The 15,985-nt window shown below is 37.5% G+C and overlaps 3 protein-coding genes across 8 annotated transcripts; 1 reads left to right on the top strand and 2 right to left on the bottom strand.

Annotated features, from left to right (window-relative positions):
• Positions 1-1,369: 1,369 nt before the first annotated feature.
• LOC125504403 lies at positions 1,370-1,595 on the bottom strand (the record flags this gene model as incomplete). Its single annotated transcript, XM_048666295.1, is given in 1 exon segment — positions 1,370-1,595. A coding segment is annotated over 1 exon segment (136 nt), but the record flags the coding sequence as incomplete, so codon positions are not given.
• A 4,680-nt stretch (positions 1,596-6,275) lies between these two features.
• LOC125504402 (casein kinase II subunit beta) lies at positions 6,276-8,958 on the top strand. 5 transcript variants are annotated; one of them, XM_048666294.1, is made up of 6 exons: positions 6,276-6,350; positions 6,696-6,771; positions 6,825-6,927; positions 7,005-7,214; positions 8,235-8,406; positions 8,467-8,958. In XM_048666294.1, exons 2-6 carry the CDS (start codon positions 6,700-6,702, stop codon positions 8,573-8,575), a joined length of 666 nt encoding a protein of 221 aa, XP_048522251.1. In that variant the 5' UTR covers positions 6,276-6,350; positions 6,696-6,699; the 3' UTR covers positions 8,576-8,958. The 5 variants fall into 5 exon arrangements, with proteins under 5 accessions (XP_048522251.1, XP_048522249.1, XP_048522248.1 ...); XM_048666292.1 differs by having other exon boundaries at positions 6,279-6,350; positions 6,987-7,214; XM_048666291.1 differs by lacking the exon at positions 6,276-6,350 and adding an exon at positions 6,362-6,531.
• A 106-nt stretch (positions 8,959-9,064) lies between these two features.
• LOC109539726 (eukaryotic translation initiation factor 2 subunit 3) lies at positions 9,065-14,689 on the bottom strand. Of its 2 annotated transcripts, XM_019907673.2 has the most exons (7): positions 14,393-14,594; positions 13,948-14,122; positions 10,672-10,908; positions 10,083-10,300; positions 9,774-10,024; positions 9,552-9,717; positions 9,065-9,495 (listed from the first exon to the last, which is right to left on the bottom strand). In XM_019907673.2, the coding sequence occupies exons 1-7, from the start codon at positions 14,462-14,464 to the stop codon at positions 9,199-9,201; spliced, it is 1,416 nt and encodes a 471-aa protein (XP_019763232.1). In that variant the 5' UTR covers positions 14,465-14,594; the 3' UTR covers positions 9,065-9,198. The 2 variants fall into 2 exon arrangements, with proteins under 2 accessions (XP_019763232.1, XP_019763231.2); XM_019907672.2 differs by lacking the exons at positions 9,065-9,495; positions 9,552-9,717; positions 9,774-10,024; positions 10,083-10,300; positions 10,672-10,908 and adding an exon at positions 11,050-12,984 and having other exon boundaries at positions 14,393-14,689.
• Positions 14,690-15,985: the final 1,296 nt, after the last annotated feature.

Here is a 15,985-nt window from a genome sequence, read left to right as displayed (position 1 = left end):
TGCAGGGTAGAAATGAATCATTGCAAACTATCTGAAAGTCCCTCTCATGCCCCAAAAGTGATGAACAGAAATGCGTTTTTTTTTTCGATTTCAATACGAAATGTAGAACGATGAAGCTCACATCTCCAAACGGATTTTTAGTTTCCCTTGCTTGAGCGAAACATTTATTTGAGGTTTTCGTATAAAATCTGAACCTTTGGAAGCGAGTATCCCACTGTCTTTCAACACAACTTTCCCACTGGCTCCCACTTTCATCAACAGACTATTTTTTCTAGAAACCCCATTTGCTTCTTCACGAGCCCTTTTCTCTGCGGGCGCTCCAAAGTAATTGTTGTAGATTTTTCAACCCCAATATTCATCACTTTTTCGCAGTCTTTGTCTGGTCATAATTAGGTGTAGAAGTCTTGATTTCTAAGTACACGGCCGAAATATTCGTTGGAGACCTTGATTGCTTCCGCTCTGATCCAGGGGATTTTTACAGCATCCGACTCTGAAGCACTGAGACACAGAGATCATCAATAGTTGCCCATAGGTCAGGAATTTTCATTGAACTTGGTTTTATTTGAAAAAATACACTCACAATTCGGGTTCGGATGAATATTTGACTGAGCCATAAAACTTTCAATTAACCATAGCGAATCGGACACCGATTACAGTTAAAGTTTAGCTGAAAATGACCTCAACAATACACCACTTAACTATCTGCGATACCTAATGCAACACCCTGTATTTCAGCGTCTAATGCAACAAACAATTGAAAATAACCTTCAGTTGAGACAATCTCTGAAAAATGAGGGCAAAATGATCAGATCAGAAAAACGACTACTCGACATTTTCGCTTACCAATGAGCAGAAGAAGTGCGATATGTCACTGCAGCTGTGCCACAAAATCGAATAATGCTAAATATCTTTCCACTAAGTAAAACCAGATTTCTATGATAAAACCGAGCGACCAAGTGGATATCTGGGTCATTCGCCGATTTGCTTGCAAGACCCCAGCAAAAAATCTAACTTTATTTTAATTTCAAATTACCTTGTTGGGTAACTGGTTGCGTTTCGATAGTCTGGAAGGTTTTTGGCGTTTAGAGGCCTTTAAACTCATATGAAATAGCCGTTCGAGATCCAGACTCGATTAAGACCTTCCTTGGATGGGATTAAAAAAATTAATCGCCCGATTAGCCAATTCCTCCATGTCATCATGCTATTTGTTCTAAGGTGCGCTCCTAATTGCGAATATCGAGATAAGTTAATATTTATTTGTAGATATCGTTTAATCAGCGCCACATGACGTCGACGTTACTTAAAAATAATATAATGATGAACATTGTTTCGCGTTTAAGTGCGTTAATCAACATGAAAAACAACTTACCAGGATTTCCAATAAAATCCTCCTTTTCCAACAAGGCGCTCGGAGTTTGAAATCCATAGGCAGGCATCCAGGGGTTGTTTCCAGCGTTCATGTCAACAGGAGGTCCAGGCCAGTCTTGGAAAGCTACCTCATCCATTGTCTATGTTGGCACTTAAATTTTCAATAAAAAAACTCTCACTATTTAACACGCACAACGAGAACACTTCTTCATGGTTGATTTTAAACACTGAAACAAACAGAAGCAATTGAAGTTGATTGGAAAGTTCGGGTTGTTTGGGTAGAGGATTTCAACGGTTGGCAGCAAGCGCTAGAATAAATGGAAAAGTTGCTCAAGTTGCTGTGTTGGCACTTTCAATAAAAGTTAAAAAAATTCTCAAATTTGCGCGTTAGTTCCAATGGAACAGCTCTCCATGATAAATACAGTTTAGTGCTTTATTCAGCGCATTTTTGCAGTTGCCAACCAGAATCATCCTCATGGCTTGCCACACTGGAGAAGTTTACTAATTTTTAAGATCAAATTCTCTTTAAAAAATAGCGTTTTTCCCGAAGAAAGGAAGAAACTGGGAAAAGCTTATGCAGCTCACTTGTATAGTGTATTTAAAACGAAACGCAACTAAAACTTATAAAGTGTCGGATAAGGATCATCTTCAAAAAATTATCCAGATTTTAAATACCAAATCTTCAGTCGAAAAAAATCTCACTTTTGCCTTATAAAAGAAAGAATCCGCGAAGAAGATGTTCCTAGAAGAGTGTTATTCGTTGTTGTTTAATTGACGGAATAAATAATCCTTAGCCTGTTTATCGAAGACTATCTAAGAATATTCTATTCTAGGACCTTGTGGAGCTCATTTGTATAACGCATTTTTAACGAAACGTACGTCAATAAATCCAGATAATTTAGATAATCCATTGATTTTCTGGAATTTTCTTAACTTTGCCTTAAGCAAATGTAAAAATGTGCAGGCCGGTTTCTAAAAATTAATTACTCCTGAATGCTCAGTTTGGATTTTTGAGTCAATATAGACGATACTTTAGCTAATGATAGTGGAACGTTATAGACAGTTCAAATAATCCGTTGATTTTCTGTGATTGTCTAAATTTTTCAGTTTTAAAATGTAAAACTCATAAACTCGAAAAGATTCACGATTGCAATTTTGAGGCAACATAGAAGAGACGTTCGTCAATAAATGTCGCTAATCTCAGAGCATTTAATTAATCCACTGGTTTTCGGGATTTTCTTAACTTTACTTTTAAGCAAATGTAAAAATGTGCTGGCCGATTTTTAAAAATTCCCAACTACCAAACGCAAACAGATTGAAGTTTCGAATTTTTGATTTAATACAGAAGATACCTTAGCTAATAATTGTGGAAAGTTATAGACAATTCAAACAATCCGTTGATTTTCTGCAACTGCCTAAACAAACTTGGCCGTTTAAAAATTTGGGCTAATCGTAAGACACAAATCCGCCCTAAAAATTCACAGCTCACAAACCTAAGTATTAAATAAATGTAAAAATGCGCAATTTGCTTTCTAAAAATGCATAAGAGCCGAATCCAAACAGATTCAAGTTTGGAATTATGAGCCACGATAGAAGATACTTTAACTAACAATTATGGAAAGCATTAGCCATTTCAGGTAATCGGTTGATTTTCTGCGATTTTCTAAATTTTGCCGCTTAAAAATGTAGGCCAATGGTCAGACAATCTCTAAAAATTTGCGACTCACAAAACCGCACAGACTAACAGACAATAAAGGTTGAACAGTTTCAAATTAAGAATTTTTTTAAAATGTTACCATTTAAAAGGCGCGCAATCATAAGGTCGGGGTCGAAAAATTCACAACTGAGAAACCCAAACAAGCAATTTTGATCAAATCTAGAAGAAATGTCAGTCAGTAAATTTGTTTGAAAAAATTCAGATAGTCTGTTGATTTTTTTTTAACTTTCTATACATTGCCTTTAAAAAAATGATAAAAATTGGCAGTCCGGATTTCTGCGTCCAGATAGAATAAGCCTTAGCTAATAATTGTGGAAAGTTTTAGGCGAATCAAGTAATCCGTTAATTTTCTGCGATTTTCTAAACTTTGCCGTTTGAAAAAATGCGCTCATTTTAAGGTCGGTCTCTGAAAACTCGCAACTCACAAGGCTAAGCAGATTCAAGTTGTGAATTTTGGCAAGCAGTGGAATCTTGCTGTGGAGAGTTTCAGATAATTCTAATCATCCATTCAATTGGGAAAATTTTTGAATTTTTTAAGATTGATATCTAAAAATTCACAACTTGCAAACCCAGACAGAATCGAGTTTGAAAATTTGAGCCAACAAAGCAGAAACTTCAGTTGATAACTGCGCTTGACCCCAAATCAGTTTTTCCTTGAAAAAAAAGTTTTAGCGCGTTTCGTTGGTAAAAACATGTGCTGCCGAAGCCCAAAACTGGAACTTTTACACTTATTTTACTTTTTTCTGCAGCTGAAAAAATCAATTTTTTGATCCTTTGCAAATTTAAAAATATCAAAACTGACTAAAAATTACAYAACAACCAGCTGGAATAATTTGAAGTACACTTACTCAAAAAACCAGGTTTAAATGATTATCACAAAAGTTTGAAAAATACATATAAAGACGATAAATTCCGACCTTGACAAATGGCTTAAGCCCGTCCTCGGAGTCATTCTCATCCATTTCAAGCAACAAAAACTTGAAAAGTGGCGAATCAAAGCACCGGGAAAAATTCTCCAGATTTTGCAGAAGAAGAAAACCGTGAAAAAGTATTTCAAGAATAAGAATTTTTATTCGTTGTTGTGTAACGAATGCCATAAGTGAAACGCATCCTCAAGCCTGTTTATCAAAGATTTTCCCAGAAGACAATTTTGTTCCTATTTGTATTTAATCCTATCGACTTTATCCGACTATTTTCTACGAATGTCTTCAGCACACTTATATAATTTATTAAAGACTTTGCAGACTTTAAGATTTATTAAATCGCAATTAAATATTGCGAAGTTTCTGCTCATGATCACCTTTGGGGAAGAGAGATGATTCTTCATGGACAAATTCGCCAGATTTTCAAAGCAAAGTTCCCGATAAAATATATCTGGTTTTCACTGTAAAAATTCAAAAACTGCAAAAAAGCGCAAGTGTTTGAAAACAAAGATTATTGATTGTTATTGGAAAGCTAATACAATCCGCTGCTTTAATCCCATCTTATCAAAGCGAATCATTGGATTATGGGCCTTGTTTCATCCTTCTACACCTCTTGGAAGTGATTTTTTCCAAATCACAAACATATTCTTGCTTGTTTGGTTCCAGCTGAATCGAAAGATCCTCCCATAATAAAGCTGGCCGTAAACATGTACGGTACGTTCACATTTTAACACGGTCATCGAACGGTACCAAAGCCGAAGAATACATGCATTGTATCACTATTGGGAAGGACTCTTTAACCGAAGATTGGCTTTCATTGCTGCATCTAAATACCCTAATTACGTGCTCTTGGCTTTTAATTATCTATTGTTTTCTTGGAAATCGTTGGCGGAAATGCGCTACCTACTGTAATCTACATACTTAGGAAAAGTTGCCACGATTATCAAGTAGGTGCATTGAAAAGACGCTCTTATTGGTCGGAAACTTTTGAATGCAACTTGCCTAGACTTATTGGAGAACCAATTAGCGGCAGGAATTGGGCAAATTCCATCCAGCGATAAAAATCCCTTTCACATGCTGGTCACGCACTAGAACAACGAAGGGCACTGTCCAGCATCCCTGAGGATGAACGACCGGTCCCGAAACGTTCCACTCAAAACGAATCGATCTAGTGCCCGATGGGTACCAGATTCTTCTTCACGATTTCACCTCACGCAAATTATCTATTTGTATACAAGCGCGATACGTGTTCTGTGCCATGGCAACGGTATATATGGTGTTTTACCAATGTATTAAATCGGATTTGCGTGAAATGAGTGGAAACCTGCTTGGTTTCAGTACCAAAGCGCTGTTGTCAAGTCGCGATTAATTATTCAACAGGTACCTGAATAATCTTTGAAGCCGCTAATCTAATGTAGACAGGTCGGGAGCGTCGAAGGGGCCCATTAAACGGCGTCTGAACAGAACAGTTTGGAGCTCTTTGAATAAAAGCCACTTGTTGAATTTGAAATTTGAGCATTTTGGACGTTTTTTTAGTTGATTTTTCAAACATTTTTGTCAGTATTTAATGCGACTGCTTCGCTCTCCTGCCTAACGGCGGTTGGTCTGTTCCATTTCCCCCAAAAACAACCAACACAAGTCTGCAATAGATTTTTCTCCATTATTTAATGCAATTTAAAACCGGCTTTTTTGCGTAAAATGGGTAAACCGCGGTACCACCAGCCGCCACTGATAGGTACCCGCTCATGTGACCTACGCTTAAAGCAGGCGCCTTTCATTTGATTTTTCATCGGAAACCTGCGGCGCCGTTGCCGATATGCTGAAGATAAAATCCTCATTGGAATTCTCAGTTCTTATAGTTTTAGGACTGGTTCCAAACATGTAGAACCCAAAGCTAGTTTGTTTACAAGACAGAATGGCGGATGCGCTACTCGTAATGAGTTATTTGAATGAAGTCGTTTTAATGATCCATGATGACTGGTTCCACCTAGTGCTCATGAAACCCACAAAAACTCAATGAATTGCTGATGGTAATTTGTCTTTCTTTGCTATTTGTGGATTAAAGATCAGGAACCAAGAAACCAAATTTACTGTTTTACTTTGTGAAGGTTAAATTTAAAAAGGTTTGAAAATCTCTAAATCAGCAGGAAATAAATAAAAGGCAGACTATTAAAAATCTAAATTAAATCAATTAGTACTAGTTAGCAATCAATTTTTGAATTTGGCGCTTTTATAATTGACAAACTCAAGTTAAACATTTTGCCGCCCAGATGTCGCATAGACTGCTTTCCTTTAGTTGTAGATGAAGTGATCGTAAGCGTGGCTAACCAAGGCACCAAAAGGTAAATACTCTTCAATGTAGGCTTTTGTGGTCTGCAGTATTCCACTGCGTAATTTTTTGGGTTTTTTTCGAGACATTTTCCCGGTCGAAAGGACCAATTCGCCTTTCAAGTTGCACTAAAACCCTAAAAAAGAGGCTGGGTCAAGTTTTGTGATCATGTTCATTTTGCGTAGTTGGTTTAGGTTGGTTTAGCTCTTTGTCTTTGTCTAACACTCGCCATTTGAATGTTCAGGGGGGTATAGAGAATTGACTGTCAATTCGAATCGAATAGTGCGAATCTTTAGAAGTGACATTAATCAAATTTCTTGTCTAGAAAAAGTGTTTTTTTAATTAATGTTTTTTTTAGAAAAATGAGCAGTTCCGAGGAAGTCTCATGGATTTCGTGGTTTTGCGGCCTTCGCGGCAACGAGTTCTTTTGCGAGGTAAACAGTCACATGTATTCCTACTGGCCATCACTGATGGGTGTTTGCTTTAGGTGGACGAAGACTATATACAGGACAAATTCAATTTAACTGGACTTAATGAACAGGTACCCCACTATAGGCAGGCGTTAGATATGATATTAGATCTAGAACCTGGTAAGTCCTGACTGGCCCTAGGGCAACATGCTGAATTTCTATGGGTTTCATTTCGAAAGACATTTTTTGCACTTCAGACGATGAACTAGACGACAATCCCAATCAGTCGGATCTAATAGAGCAGGCTGCTGAAATGCTTTATGGCTTGATTCATGCCAGGTATATATTAACAAACCGAGGAATTGCCCAGATGATTGAAAAATATCAAGTAGGAGATTATGGCTTTTGTCCGAGAGTTTACTGTGAATCTCAACATATGTTACCATTGGGGCTCTCAGATGTTCCAGGTTAGTGCGATTAGCTTCGTTTAATTTGCCCAACTATGGTCTCGAAACGATAAAACACTATCAGTTCATTAGCGTCCGAGATCGGACACTCGTGTTCTTTAAGAGCCTACTTATATATGAAGGACTTCTGGGAAAAATGACAAACCGCAACATTATTTTCGCGAGGAAAGGCACTTTGAAGCTTCAAAAGCCTATTAGATCATTTGCTTCTGGCTTGAAAGGCTTGTCCAATTGTAACAAGGAACAAAACTTGCTTTCAAGGTTGTAGAATTGCGCACTTTAGAAGCTTTTACTCCATTAAAAAATGAGAAGACATGAAATAAATTTCTCCATAAGAACTTTGCAGTTTCAAAACACCCTTTAAATTAAATAATTGTGAAAGAGAATAAGTACTTACACATGGGGAAACCACAAAATCGTTATCTGGAGACAATTAACTTAAAGCTTAAAAGAAGCCATCAGTTCATTTTGTGGTTGTTAATAAATGCACTAAAGCCGATTTTAACCCTTAAGTCCAATACTGTTTATTTTTCACATCATATGGCTGGAATCTAGAGGTTCGCTTGAAAGCTTATACTGAACTAATTTTCTTCATCAGTTTGAATAGTGTTGGTTTTCTGATCTGTATTAATCTAACTAAAAGCCTAGTGACTTAATGGGTTTAATGAAAGTGTAAAAAGCTAGATATAATCGAAGGGTCCATTCACCACTTTTTTCCAAGCTGTTCGTGGCCTCGTCAGATATAGAGTTGCTCACAATTCACATAGGAAGTATGTGTAAATTGTAAATAATCTTTAACCAAAAAACCATTAACTTAATATTTTACTTAACAACTAGCCTTGGTAGAAGAGTAGTTCGGGTTTTTTATATATAATTTTCAGAAAAAAAGGCTTTCCTTTCATGTGCATTATAACAAATAACCCCTTTATCTAGACTTTTGACTGCAGGGTTAAACCCAACACTTAAATTTGAAATACTCCTTAGATTTGTTACGAAAGCGATACATTTTTTTTACTTAAGGAGAAGCAATGGTAAAGTGCTACTGTCCAAAATGTATGGATGTGTATACACCAAAGTCATCAAGACACCATCATACTGACGGCGCCTATTTTGGCACCGGCTTCCCACATATGCTCTTCATGGTTCATCCTGAATACAGACCAAAACGCCCCACCAACCAATTTGTTCCTAGGTAAGACGTGTTATATACAATCAGGCCAAATAGCTTACCAATTTTCCTGCACTGTTTCAGGTTGTTTGGCTTCAAAATACATCCATTAGCGTACCAAATGCAACAGCAAGCAGCTTCGACGTTTAAAATACCACCTAGATCACTAAATTTGAATAACGGAAAGCGTTAATACTGAATGACGATCTTCGATCGGAAAATCTCTGTAATATTTAAAATAAAAGTGTTAGTTTTGATGGGATTTCTACAAGTATTTGTAATTACGTATTAGGCTCCACCATGGATTCATGTTTTGAAAATATACTCATTCCGGCGCAGTAAAGGTAATCAACGTGGTCACTAAGTATTCTAAAAATCCTATTGTGCTAAGATCGATTGGAGTCAACGTGACCTATTATATTGTATAATTTTCATATATTTAATGTTTAATTGTATCTCAGTTGTACAGGTTACTATGAATCACTCAATCAGTAAATTGCAATTTAACTGTGATTATCCGAGGGTGGTTTTTCTCAAGCAGTGTACCTTGAAAATTATAATTTAAGTTGTCCAAAAGCTTTGTATTAATTCAACCGCAACCTCTTTTTGAAAGAATCAACACTGGGTAAACCTAATCAAGCAAAAATGTAAAGCGGAAATTGCCGTCTGCTAAACACACAACTGTTTGGAAATCGCATATATTTTGAAATCTGAAAACATTCGTGAGTCCATAAAGAAAACCTAAAACCACTTTATAATTCATAGATAATTGATGCAACTGTATAATTCAGTATTGTTATTTATTCGATTCCTATTTTAGCTAACTGAAGGTTCTATCGTCTCCCCTCCTCTGATTTGTCCCCATCCGATGAGACGCCAGTGCTTTTCCACTCTTCTACTAAGGGCGATTTTTTCGCCAATCTCCGTGCAAACTGGATTAGTTAGCGCAATCTTGCATAAATCGGCCTTAGTAGCCACCACACGACCTCCGGTACTCAAGGAGCCGATGTTGACCAACAGTACTTCAGATTTGGTTAGCCGCTGTACTTTTGCTCCCTTTTTGTCCCCTTCGGTACGGACGCCGAGCAGTCGTTTCAACAGATAGTAGCTCACCTGAAATTGAATCGAATATTAAACTCTATTGGTTTAATTGGCATGCTTTTCAATACCTCGAGGGCGATGAATATGTTGGGCAAGGCTCCAACTGCTCCGAGCACTTGGCCTACTAAACGATCAGCTCTGCACAACGTCGGCTCAATCTTGGTACCCACTCCGATCAGACCTCCAGGTACTGCAAACTGCAGCTCGTTCTGTTCAGTGTATAAAGAGACAATCCTGGAAAATAATATGTCGGCTTCAGCGTTGCAAAAGAGCAACTACTAGCGCATTACCTGGAAAAAATGGGCCTACAAGTCAATTTTCCTTCAGAATCCTTGCTGACCAAACCGGGCCTGACTTCGATCTCCTGCCCTACTTGCAAGACTCCGCGAAGAATACTACCGCCAGCTACACCTCCCTTTAAGTCATTAACTTCGCAGCCCGGCTTGTTAACATCAAAGGACCGAATTACGATCAGACGAGGGGGCGAAGTGAAGTCGCGTTGGGGTATCGGAATCTTATTTGCAATATATTCGCAAAGAACCTAAAACAATAATTACCAGCTGAAAAACCTGGAAACAATCGACTGTATGGGGGCACACCTCAATATTGTACTTCAGCTGAGCGGATATAGGAATTATCGGGGCCCCTTCCGCAACAGTTCCTTGGACGAACTTTTCAATCTCTTCGTGCTGCTCTTTGGCCTGTCCCTCTTTGACCAAATCGATCTTATTTTGCAATATTAGAATGTGTTTAAGCTTCATTATCTCGATCGCAGCCAGATGCTCACTGGTTTGTGGCTGAGGACACGACTCGTTACCTAAAAAATAATTATTATGGTATAACAGAGGCCTAGTGCAAAGAAACGTTTTGTCGAATAAAACTGCATTGAAGTGATGGGTGTGTGATAAGCACGGTTTAAGCAAGCTTTTTGAAAGAAACTATAGTTGCTTCCCCAAAGCTTGCTTATACCCATTATAATGTGGTTTTATTGGACAAAACTATTTCTGTAAAGAAATATTTTTTAGTTGAGTTCTATTGAGGAGCGAAAAACTCCTGAAGGTAAAACCAGTTGACAAATGTTTTCCTTCCCGGGTTTCTTCATCAATACCCCGTATAATGTACCTTTAACGATCACAAAGCCGAAGAATAACAAATAGAATTTAGTCTTGTCACGTTAATAATTTTTACCTGCAATTAATAGTAAAGCAGCATCCATCACAGCGGCTCCGTTCAACATTGTGGCCATAAGAATGTCGTGCCCAGGACAGTCCACAAAACTAACATGACGGATTAGTTGGAACCGCCCAGAGCAGGCCGGACGTATACAAGGAAAACTGTCGTCTTTTGAGGATGATCCCGAAATGAAGCTGGTGGGCCGAGTGCACTTTGGGTTGTCGCACTTGTAGATCTTCGCATTGGCATAACCTGGACAATCACCCCACTTTAGATAAAACATCAACTCGCTTGAATAAACTGCGCTACTCTAATCAACAGTCAACCCTTACTTTATGATCAAATTGGGAGCCAATGCTTTGCAGCATAGATTTAGGAACCACTACAATAACGTTAACTTTAATGGTCAATTTATTCTATTCCAAACAAACACAAGTATTAAAATTTATGACCAAAAATGTAATGTATGATAAACGGGCATTCACTGAAGTAATCTGAGATTGAACAACTAAAGTGGCTATAAAAATTACCTCATGCTAATGTCAATAACAAATCTGCTAAAACTTCTATCCTACTTAACAAAAAAACATCAATTAACTCGGCCGAACAGTAATTAAATAACACTGAGTAAACTTTCACTTAAGGGTAACAAATGATTTGCAGGTGTTAACAATGTCTATACAGGTGTTAACAATAAACTATTACAACAAAATGGAATTTTTCAACGCGAAAAATTAAACAATGGACATGGTTTGACATGCCCAATTTGAGTTTCGCTTAGCTATTGCTATTAGCATTGATCAAAGTACGCTAAATCTACGCCCTTAACCCACGCGAATCTTTTCCGTCCAGATTCCTTTCAATTTTCTTTGTCGTCGATTGTTCCTAATGTCTAAAACAAATACTTCCTGCAACTATCAGCAGCGCATTTACAAGAAGGCCGATTAGATTGCGCGGTCGTTTTATCAGGAGTCTGCAGTTTCGGCCTGCTTTTTTCTGGCGTCTTCGATACAGGCTGATCGATGTTCATCATGTAGTCAAACGACAGTTCCTCTCCTTTTTGAATTTCCCTTAAAGCAAACAGGGCCAGCTTGGGTAAGTTTGGGTCCAGGCAATTGATCCAAGCGGCGTAAACTCCCAGATTGGGTTCGCATGAGTGGTTTATAAAATGCGAAACGTTGCCATAAACGCCCGCATCCACTGTATATAAATTGTCACTGGAATTATAGTCCAAATCGAATAAGTAAGTGCGGCCTTCTGCGTCGTATTCTTTGCCTCGGCGCTCTGCCTCATCATGGTCGATCACCTCTCCAACATACTCGCAAATGAATTCCCCACAGGGGACTTTTCTCATTACTTTCACGCCCCAACCGCAGCCGTTGGACGTACGGAAAATACATAGAGGAACTTTGCGCCCATGCTGAATAACCCGATTGCGGCAACTTAAGGTGCACTTGCAGAATTTGTTGCATTCGAAAATAGGAAAGCCTGGATTCACGTTTATTCTGCCACGCGGTGTATACGTATATGCTCTATTTAATTGCTTGCCGCAACAGGATTTGTTGCTCGGGCCGCATTCCTGGCACTCACAATGCACATCGGGAATGGTGGAAAATTCAATATTACCAGTTGGAACGTAATCGTTGATGTAGCAGAAGTGATCTGGAGGAAACTCCAGGTCAGCGTTGTTTTCCACTGAAATCGGGGCCTCTGACTTGTCCATCTTGTTTATCAGGCTCTCCCAGCGACTGATCTTGGCGAATTGTTGCTCTCTTTTCAACAGTAGCAAATAGGTTAACAAAGCCTTCCTGCCATCTTCATATCTCTTGGTACCTTGTACTTTAAAGCGCATATTCAAAAACTTGAGAAGTTGCTTCTGAGCATTCAGTTTACTGATAACGTTTGCAAGCTCCCCATTTGGAACCACACTCAGAAGCTGCTCATTGCTAACGGAACTTATACCAATATCAAACTTGTCAGACAACGCCTTCAACACATCATCTTTAAAATAATTTGAGAGAAATTGCTCTAAAAGAACATCAGCGTTGAGGTTCTCTAGAGGCTCCCACGTGTTAGATTCGCTATGCCATCCTTTCCACTTAATAAAAAACAAATGTTCTCTATCTAACTCGTCATATTCCACAGCTTCGATTGCTTCTACTTCGAAGTTCCTTTTATATTCTTTTGTGCGTAAAAAGCTCCGATTTCTTTTCTGTCCCCTTTGTTCCCACTTTTCGAGATTGTCAATCGCCTTGCCGATATCTACCGAAACTCCTTTCAGTCTGTGTGGCCAAGTGATGAAACCTTTATCATCGTACTGTAGCTTGTCTATAATTAAAAACAAAACAAAAATCAATTCATTTTGAATTTCAGAAAATGACTAGTAATCGAAAGAAAAAGCTCCGAGCTAATAATTAGACAAGTTTCAGAAAGATGATATAGCTTCCATTTTACACACAAACTGATTCAGAAAACGTGGTCGATTCAGCGTTCGGTTAAAATTATCAAAGTCTTTTAGGAGACCGGTTATAATTTCTATACATCTGGTGATAGGTTTTAAATCGAATCGTCAACAATTGGATCTGAAAAATAGCAATTCAAAAGAAACACTGTGTGAACAGCTTAAATGATGCGTGGAAAAAATATTCAGCGCAGATCATATTCTATGGCGACTAAAAAAGGATTAAATTGGCAACATTTACTAAACCTATCTACTTTTCTAGTTGTCTATTTACGTATTTTGCCTCAACATTGTGTTTGGAAATAGCTAATTTCCTCACGTACTTTTTCTAATTAAATGGAAAATTGGAATTCGTTATCAACGCTATAAACAGAAACATCTCACAAGACTAATAGAGGAAAAAACTGAAAGCACTGGAGAAAATAAATTTACTGCGTAAAGCGCCACAGTAGATCAAGAACACATTGCTGAAAAATGCAGGAACATAACGTAAAACCTGGATGAGAAACGAAATATTATAACAGGAGAAAACGCATTCAACATTCAAAGAGAAAGATATGTGTGAAAAACTATTTTGAAAAAAAGGAAATAAAGTACAAAAAAAGAACAACGAAGGACGCTTTTGGAGGACAACCGAGCAAACCACCTTTGAGGATGCAATTCACTTGAGCTTGCGATAGCACTTGATGGCAAAATCGTTTTTTGTACAGAAAAGGAACTTATATTGTAAATTAGTAACAAAAAAGGTGTGGAACTGCGGTGTCTCAAAATACCCAAATAAACACTCGCTTCGCCTTACACCCAGAAAAGCATTTTAAGATGAAACTTACCCAACTTAATTGTAATGTTCCTCTCGAGTTCGTTCTTGAAACGAACAGTCTGCACTCCTGATATGGCCTTAACAACAGTAGACTTGCCATGAGCTACATGGCCAATAGTTCCAATATTAATGGTAGCTTGTCTACTGATCACCTCTGGAGATAGAGCCGTGAGCTTGGTAACATCCTGTAATATATCTGGATTATAATACAATGGAAGTAGTTGCTAAAATATTGCATCAACCAGTGAGGAAACTGAGTGCTTATTGCAACGGGTATCCATATGGACTACTAATATTTACACTCGCTTGAAGCGTTTTCAGCATTAGTTAATGGCAACATAATAAACAAAATTTGTTGGATTTAATGATGAACCCAAGCCTTCCAGTGGTTTAGAGGTTAGGGCACTGACCACATGAGCAAATTGAGCACAGAAGATAAATCGTGCGAAACTTACCAATTTTGATAAGTCTTGTTTCTGCAAATTGGGCTGTCCTGTCGTAACCCCGCTGCTTTCGCTGGAAGCCATTATTTAGCTAAAAGTATGAAGCCAGAAAATGCGGCAAGAAAACTCAATTTTCACAAGCTCAAGCAAGGGTATTTCGTCTTCCTCGTCTCTTTCTGATTCTGTGGTTCAAGCCATAGACATAAAGAGTGCTAGCGCATATCACAGGCGCATATATCGCAATCGGCTCCTTGCTTAAATGACATGCGCAAGTCAGTTTGAGGTTACGTTAATCAAAACAAACTTACTAACTAGTTACTAACCTGTACTAACTAGTTGTCTTCATCAATCAATAGTATGTAGTCTGTGTCTTCATCTATGATTACTAAAACGGGTATGGTATATGGACTCGGAGCCAAACTCGAATAATTCGAGTATTCAAATATTCAAAAAGCGAATAATTGTGTCTTGTCATAACTCGAATAATCGAATACTCGAATACACCAACATTATCAAACTCACAAAGTGCAAATATCTTTATATGCACTTTGTATACTTTTATAAAATTAATTATTTATATTCTACAAGCATTTAAACAAATAGTCATATATTTACAAGCAAATGAAAATAATTATTTACCCTCCTGCAAATGAATATAAAATTACGTGTCTGTGTTCTGGTGACTCGCAACAATAGAGTAAGTAAAATAATTATTTTACTTTCTCTATGCTCACGACATCAACTTTTGCGCAGTGTTACAATTAAAGGGCGGATTTGTACTGAGTTTATACTGACTAACGATATTTTAACGAAAAGGTGATATATTCACAAACTATAGTACAAAAAAATTCAAAAAAACATTATTTGGATACTTTCATCACTAATGCGAAATGCCGTGCGACTTTTGGCAATGTTTGAAGAGTACAATGTAAAAACCAACCACATAAATGTAATGTTGAGATCAAAAACATCTGAAGTTGACGTGCTTGTTAAATACAGTCGTTTCTTTATTTAAATTAAAAATTATAATATTTAAAGAACTAACGTCCAGTTCAAATGATATTTTTTCTGAAAATGTCTTGGTAATTGACGGCCTTTAGCGACGGTGCTAAATCAACTTTAAAATTGGTCTTCTTAATCATCTTCTTAATCTGTAATCTGCTTTGCTGTTTATTTGTGGTTATGAGTCCTAATGTTATTTTTCGAAAGTCAACTGACTTTTGTTTCGTTTTAAAATACTTTGTGCCATCCAAACGGTTTTAAAAAGTGAAAATGGGGGATAAAGCTGCTTCAGTTTCCAAGGTATATCACCATTCTGTGAATGTTTCCATACATAATTAGAAGTGCCCTTCATTTTAATTTACTCAATTTACTAATGATAAATTAAGAGTATAATTAAATAAGTATTTTTTTAAATTTCTTAGAATCTACTAGCTCTGTGTTTAAACTCGATTCCGTTGTTATCTGATATTTTTTTAAAGGTGAGCAGCATTTGGTGTATGATGACAAATTGCTTGGATTTGAGTGAAATTTTGTCTATTTAAATTCGGCTCCGTTGTTTTCTGCGAACAGTTGAGTGAAAGAGCTTTCTGAGAAGTTTTTTAA

Source organism: Dendroctonus ponderosae, unplaced genomic scaffold (assembly GCF_020466585.1).
Source record: "Dendroctonus ponderosae isolate FM_Combo_2020 unplaced genomic scaffold, Dpon_F_20191213v2 Dpon_F_20191213_465, whole genome shotgun sequence".
NCBI lineage: Eukaryota > Metazoa > Arthropoda > Insecta > Coleoptera > Curculionidae > Dendroctonus > Dendroctonus ponderosae.
This window is presented reverse-complemented; position numbering and strand designations above follow the sequence as displayed.